The following is a 7,500-nucleotide window of genomic DNA, read 5'->3' as shown; positions in this document are numbered from 1 at the left end:
CTCCAAAAAAAAAAAAAATAGACTTCTTTAACAGAATAATGATTTTCCTCTTTGACTGCATTTTTAGCAGTTCTGACTTTCGCCACTAGAGGTCGATCAGCCAATTCCTGGGGGTCTGTACTCCCGAAGTTGTAGACTGTTTTTGCGCTTACTAGTTAGCTAGAAGTTCTTAGCTGTTAGCAACCAATGGCTAGCAGTTTCTTATATCTAATAAAAACTGATGATTACAATCATTTTTTTTTTGAGTCATTACTGAATTATTTAATGTAACATGTCAAACATACAAGCACACACATCCCTGGGTCGGTCCTCTTTTCAGTTCGCTGCAGCTAGCGACTGGAACGAGCTGCAAAAAAACACTCAAAATTGACAGTTTTATCTCCATCTCTTCATTCAAAGACTCAATCATGGACACTCTTACTGAGAGTTGTGGCTGCTTTGCATGATATATTGTTGTCTCTACCTTCTTGCCTTTGTGCTATTGTCTGTGCCCAATAATGTTGGTACCATGTTTTGTGCTGCTGCCATGTTGTGCTGCTGCCATGTTGTTTTCATGTTGAGTTGCTACCTTGCTGTGTTGTCATGTGTTGCTGCCATGCTATGTTGTTGTCTTAGGTCTCTCTTTATGTAGTGTTGTGGTGTCTCTCTTTATGTAGTGTTGTGGTGTCTCTCTTTATGTAGTGTTGTGGCGTCTCTCTTTATGTAGTGTTGTGGTGTCTCTCTTTACGTAGTGTTGTGGCGTCTCTCTTTATGTAGTGTTGTGGTGTCTCTCTTTATGTAGTGTTGTGGTGTCTCTCTTTATGTAGTGATGTGGTGTCTCTCTTTATGTAGTGTTGTCTCTCTTTATGTAGTGTTGTGGCGTCTCTCTTTATGTAGTGTTGTGGTGTCTCTCTTTATGTAGTGTTGTGGTGTCTCTATGTAGTGTTGTGGTGTCTCTCTTTATGTAGTGTTGTGGCGTCTCTCTTTATGTAGTGTTGTGGTGTCTCTCTTTATGTAGTGTTGTGGCGTCTCTCTTTATGTAGTGTTGTGGTGTCTCTCTTTATGTAGTGTTGTGGTGTCTCTCTTTATGTAGTGTTGTGGTGTCTCTCTTTATGTAGTGTTGTGGCGTCTCTCTTTATGTAGTGTTGTGGCGTCTCTCTTTATGTAGTGTTGTGGTGTCTCTCTTTATGTAGTGTTGTGGTCTCTCTTTATGTAGTGTTGTGGCGTCTCTCTTTATGTAGTGTTGTGGTGTCTCTCTTTATGTAGTGTTGTGGCGTCTCTTTATGTAGTGTTGTGGTGTCTCTCTTTATGTAGTGTTGTGGTGTCTCTCTTTATGTAGTGTTGTGGCGTCTCTCTTTATGTAGTGTTGTGGCGTCTCTCTTTATGTAGTGTTGTGGCGTCTCTCTTTATGTAGTGTTGTGGTGTCTCTCTTTATGTATTGTTGTGGTGTCTCTCTTTATGTAGTGTTGTGGCGTCTCTCTTTATGTAGTGTTGTGGTGTCTCTCTTTATGTAGTGTTGTGGTGTCTCTCTTTATGTAGTGTTGTGGCGTCTCTCTTTATGTAGTGTTGTGGCGTCTCTCTTTATGTAGTGTTGTGGTGTCTCTCTTTATGTAGTGTTGTGGCGTCTCTCTTTATGTAGTGTTGTGGCGTCTCTCTTTATGTAGTGTTGTGGCGTCTCTCTTTATGTAGTGTTGTGGTGTCTCTCTTTATGTAGTGTTGTGGTCTCTCTTTATGTAGTGTTGTGGCGTCTCTCTTTATGTAGTGTTGTGGTGTCTCTCTTTATGTAGTGTTGTGGTGTCTCTCTTTATGTAGTGTTGTGGTGTCTCTTTATGTAGTGTTGTGGTGTCTCTCTTTATGTAGTGTTGTGGCGTCTCTCTTTATGTAGTGTTGTGGCGTCTCTCTTTATGTAGTGTTGTGGCGTCTCTCTTTATGTAGTGTTGTGGTGTCTCTCTTTATGTAGTGTTGTGGTGTCTCTCTTTATGTAGTGTTGTGGCGTCTCTCTTTATGTAGTGTTGTGGTGTCTCTCTTTATGTAGTGTTGTGGCGTCTCTCTTTATGTAGTGTTGTGGTGTCTCTCTTTATGTAGTGTTGTGGTGTCTCTCTTTATGTAGTGTTGTGGTGTCTCTCTTTATGTAGTGTTGTGGCGTCTCTCTTTATGTAGTGTTGTGGTGTCTCTCTTTATGTAGTGTTGTGGTGTCTCTCTTTATGTAGTGTTGTGGTGTCTCTCTTTATGTAGTGTTGTGGCGTCTCTCTTTATGTAGTGTTGTGGTGTCTCTCTTTATGTAGTGTTGTGGTGTCTCTCTTTATGTAGTGTTGTGGCGTCTCTCTTTATGTAGTGTTGTGGTGTCTCTCTTTATGTAGTGTTGTGGCGTCTCTCTTTATGTAGTGTTGTGGTGTCTCTCTTTATGTAGTGTTGTGGTGTCTCTCTTTATGTAGTGTTGTGGTGTCTCTCTTTATGTAGTGTTGTGGTGTCTCTCTTTATGTAGTGTTGTGGCGTCTCTCTTTATGTAGTGTTGTGGTGTCTCTCTTTATGTAGTGTTGTGGTGTCTCTCTTTATGTAGTGTTGTGGTGTCTCTCTTTATGTAGTGTTGTGGCGTCTCTCTTTTATGTAGTGTTGTGGTGTCTCTCTTTATGTAGTGTTGTGGTGTCTCTCTTTATGTAGTGTTGTGGCGTCTCTCTTTATGTAGTGTCGTGGCGTCTCTCTTTATGTAGTGTCGTGGCGTCTCTCTTTATGTAGTGTTGTGGTGTCTCTCTTTATGTAGTGTTGTGGTGTGTCTCTTTATGTAGTGTTGTGGTGTCTCTCTTTATGTAGTGTTGTGGTGTGTCTCTTTATGTAGTGTTGTGGTGTCTCTCTTTATGTAGTGTTGTGGTGTCTCTCTTGTCGTGAAGTGTGTTTTGTCCTATATATATATTTTAATCCCAGCCCCCGTCCCCGCAGGAGGCCTTTTGCCTTTTGGTAGGCCGTCATTGTCAATAAGAATTTGTTCTTAACTGACTTGCCTAGTTAACTAAAGGTTAAATAAAATTAAAAATTAAAAAACATTAAACCTTGGAAATAATTAATGGTAACCTCGTAAACAATTCATTTAGACCTGACGTTTATTTTTAACCATGTGTTTATGTGCCGAGCAATTAAAAGAGACAGTCAGCTATTTTACTCTGCGTTTAATTGAAGTTGGTATTTAAGAGTAGAGTCTACAGTATCAAAAGCCTTAGTCAATAAACAGACAGACAGAATGTTGTTTAGCATATGTGCATAACAGCTTCTACTGTACATGTTGTCTGTCTATAGGGCTGACTGTGAGAACCCACAGGTGACCATGTGCAATAAGGGAGAGCAACACTACCGCAGTTCCCCTAGCAACCAGTCGTCGTCTAGTGACCCGGGACCCTGTGGAAGTGGAACCTGGTCTCAACACGACGGGTAAGACCTGGCCGGGGGGAGGGGGGAGGAGAGGGGAGGGAGAGGGGGAGGAGAGGTGTTGGAGAGGGTGAGCAGAGGAGTTGAGAGGGAGGGGAGGGGTGAGAGAGGGAGAGGGGGAGGGTAGGGAAGGCCCAGCTGGTCAGGGAGAGGGAGAGGCATCCTAATCTGTCCCCAGTGGGTTAGGGTTAGGGACAGGGAGAGGCATCCTAATCTGTCTCCAGTATGTTAGGGTTAGGGACAGGGAGAGGCATCCTAATCTGTCTCCAGTGGGTTAGGGTTAGGGAGAGGGAGAGGCATCCTAATCTGTCTCCAGTATGTTAGGGTTAGTGTTAGGGAGAGGCATCCTAATCTGTCTCCAGTATATTAGGGTTAGGGACAAGGAGAGGCATCCTAATCTGTCTCCAGTGGGTTAGGGTTAGGGACAGGGAGAGGCATCCTAATCTGTCTCCAGTGGGTTAGGGTTAGGGAGAGGGAGAGGCATCCTGATCTGTCTCCAGTGGGTTAGGGTTAGGGACAGGGAGAGGCATCCTAATCTGTCTCCAGTGGGTTAGGGTTAGGGACAGGGAGATCCATACTAATCTGTCTACAGTGGGTTAGGTTTAGGGACATAGAGATTCATACTAATCTGTCTCCAGTGGGTTAGAGATAGGGAGAGGATTCCGACTCTGTCTACAGTAGATTAGGGTTAGGGACAGGGATATCCATAATAATATTTATCCAGTAAATTAGATTTAGGGACAGGGAGAGGAATCCTAATCTGTCTCCATTATGTTAGGATTAGGGACAGGGAGAGGCATCCTAATCTGTCTCCAGTGGGTTAGGGTTAGGGAGAGGGAGAGGAATCCTAATCTGTCTCCAGTGGGTTAGGGTTAGGGAGAGGGAGAGGCATCCTAATCTGTCTCCAGTATGTTAGGGTTAGGGACAGGGAGAGGCATCCTAATCTGTCTCCAGTGGGTTAGGGTTAGGGAGAGGGAGAGGCATCCTAATCTGTCTCCAGTGGGTTAGGGTTAGGGACAGGGAGATCCATACTAATCTGTCTCCAGTGGGTTAGCGACAGGGACAGGGAGATGAATCCTAATTTGTATCCAGTGGGTTAGGGTTAGGGACAGGGAGATCCATACTAATCTGTCTCCAGTGGGTTAGCGACAGGGACAGGGAGATGAATCCTAATCTGTATCCAGTGGGTTAGGGTTAGGGACGGGGAGAGGAATCATAATCTGTCCATAGTGGGTTAGGGAAAGGGAGAGCCATACTAATCTGTCTTCAGTGGGTTAGGAACAGGAAGAGGCATCCTAATCTGTCTCCAGTGGGTTAAGGTTAGGGAAAGGGAGAGGCATCCTAATCTGTCTCCAGTATGTTAGGGTTAGGGAGAGGGAGAGGCATCCTAATCTGTCTCCAGTATGTTAGGGTTAGGGACAGGGAGAGGCATCCTAATCTGTCTCCAGTAGGTTAGGGTTAGGGACAGAGAGAGGCATCCTAATCTGTCTCCAGTATGTTAGGGTTAGGGAGAGGGAGAGGCATCCTAATCTGTCTCCAGTATGTTAGGGTTAGGGACAGGGAGAGGCATCCTAATCTGTCTCCAGTAGGTTAGGGTTAGGGACAGAGAGAGGCATCCTAATCTGTCTCCAGTATGTTAGGGTTAGGGACAGGGAGAGGCATCCTAATCTGTCTCCAGTATGTTAGGGTTAGGGACAGAGAGAGGCATCCTAATCTGTCTCCAGTATGTTAGGGTTAGGGACAAGGAGAGGCATCCTAATCTGTCTCCAGTGGGTTAGGGTTAGGGACAGGGAGAGGCATCCTAATCTGTCTCCAGTAGGTTAGGGTTAGGGACAGGGAGAGGCATCCTAATCTGTCTCCAGTATGTTAGGGTTAGGGACAGGGAGAGGCATCCTAATCTGTCTCCAGTATGTTAGGGTTAGGGAGAGGGAGAGGCATCCTAATCTGTCTCCAGTATGTTAAGGTTAGGGACAGGCAGAGGCATCCTAATCTGTCTCCAGTATGTTAGGGTTAGGGAAAGGGAGATCCATACTAATCTGTCTCCAGTGTGTTTGGGACAAGGAGAGGCATCCTAATCTGTCCCCAGTGGGTTAAGGTTAGGGACAGGGAGAGGAATCCTAATCTGTCTCCAGTATGTTAGGGTTAGGGAGAGGGAGAGGCATCCTAATCTGTCTCCAGTATGTTAGGGTTAGGGAAAGGGAGATCCATACTAATCTGTCTCCAGTGTGTTTGGGACAAGGAGAGGCATCCTAATCTGTCCCCAGTGGGTTAAGGTTAGGGACAGGGAGAGGAATCCTAATCTGTCTCCAGTTGGTTAATGAAAGGGAGAGGGAGAGGCATCCTAATCTGTCTCCAGTGGGTTAGGGACAGGGAGAGGATTCCTAATCTGTCTCCAGTGGGTTAGGTTGAGGGACAGGGAGAGGAATCATAATCTGTCTCCAGTGGGTTAGGTTGAGGGACAGGGAGAGGAATCATAATCTGTCTCCAGTGGGTTAGGGACAGGGAGAGGATTCCTAATCTGTCTCCAGTGGGTTAGGTTGAGGGACAGGGAGAGGAATCATAATCTGTCCCCAGTGGGTTAGGTTGAGGGACAGGGAGAGGAATCATAATCTGTCCCCAGTGGGTTAGGTTGAGGGACAGGGAGAGGAATCATAATCTGTCCCCAGTGGGTTAGGTTGAGGGACAGGGAGAGGAATCATAATCTGTCCCCAGTGGGTTAGGGAGAGGAATCATAATCTGTCCCCAGTGGGTTAGTTTTAGGGACAGGGAGAGGAATCCTAATCTGTCTCCAGTGGGTTAGGAACAGGAAAAGGATTCATAATCTGTCTCCAGACTACTACAGTACATACTATCATTACCCTAACCCTAACAGCTAGCTGTGTGCTAGCCCAACCTTACCTTACTGCTGACAGTATGCTAGCAGCTAGCTGTGTGCTAGCCCAACCTTACCTTACTGCTGACAGTATGCTAGCAGCTAGCTGTGTGCTAGCCCAACCTTACCTTACTGCTGACAGTATGCTAGCAGCTAGCTGTGTGCTAGCCCAACCTTACCTTACTGCTGACAGTATGCTAGCAGCTAGCTGTATGCTAGCCCAACCTTACCTAACTGCTGACAGTATGCTAGCAGCTAGATGTGTGCTAGCCTTACCTAACTGCTGACAGTATGCTAGCAGCTAGCTCTATGCTAGCCTATCCTTACCTTACTGCTGACAGTATGCTAGCAGCTAGCTGTGTGCTAGCCCAACCTTACCTTACTACTGACGGTATGCTAGCAGCTAGCTGTATGCTAGCCCTTCCTTACCTTACTGCTGACAGTATGCTAGCAGCTAGCTCCCTCTATTGCCCAATATTTACCTCTCCCACTATGCTAGCTCAGACTATAGCCCTCCCTGACAGTATGTCAGTTAGCTCACTCTGTAGCATAATTGACCAACCCATCCTCACCTCTCCTCCATCCCTCTCCAGGTGTCCATCCTCAGTCCTCCATGAGTGCTCCAGAGAGCTACAGGGGGGAGACAGAGAGGGTTACAGAGACACCCTCAGAGAGCCCACCCTGGAGAGAACACTGTCGACAGGTGAGTCCCTGTGTTCCCTGTTTTACTCCTACACATTAGATGACCTCCAGTGTGTCTGTCTCCTACCTCCATATTAGATAACAACGGTGTCTGGTTCTGTGGTAACCCTATAGGACACATTCAGGGTTAATGCAGCCATACCTCTAACCCCTCCTCCTCTCGTCCTCTTCTCTCCTCTTCTTCGCCCTCTCTCTCTCCAGAGGCCAAGTGGCACATCCCCTCCACCAAGATCCTCAACTCTCGGAAACAGAGGGAGGGGGGCAAGGAGTCGCCCAACAAGCTGAACCGTGGGGTAAGTGACTGGGTGTGGGCTGTGGCTAGGGAGGTTCTACGGCCAGGGGGGTGTCACATCTCTGGGTGTCTGGTTGGTAGACAGGAGGGTGTCTGGTTGGTAGACAGGAGGGTGCCTGGTTGGTAGACAGGAGGGTGTCTGGTTGGTAGAGAGGAGGGTGTCTGGTTGGTAGAGAGGAGGGTGTCTAGTTGGTAGACAGGAGGGTGTCTGGTTGGTAGACAGGAGGGTGTCTGG

At 46.5% G+C, this 7,500-nt stretch overlaps 1 protein-coding gene across 1 annotated transcript in view; it reads left to right on the top strand.

Moving 5' to 3' along the window:
* LOC311134493 (signal-induced proliferation-associated 1-like protein 2) overlaps positions 1-7,500 on the top strand; it is a gene marked incomplete at both ends in the record, with an annotated part of 247,625 nt that overhangs the window by 168,202 nt on the left and 71,923 nt on the right. Inside the window, 3 exon segments of the mRNA XM_084168193.1 lie at positions 3,271-3,402; positions 6,865-6,974; positions 7,175-7,266. Coding sequence (XP_084024319.1) covers positions 3,271-3,402; positions 6,865-6,974; positions 7,175-7,266 — 334 coding nt within the window.

This window comes from Coregonus lavaretus, assembly GCF_964263955.1.
Source record: "Coregonus lavaretus genome assembly, chromosome: 1".
NCBI classification, from domain to species: Eukaryota; Metazoa; Chordata; class Actinopteri; order Salmoniformes; family Salmonidae; genus Coregonus; species Coregonus lavaretus.
The sequence above is the reverse complement of the archived record's forward strand: the minus strand, read 5'-3'. Positions and strand labels throughout refer to the sequence as shown.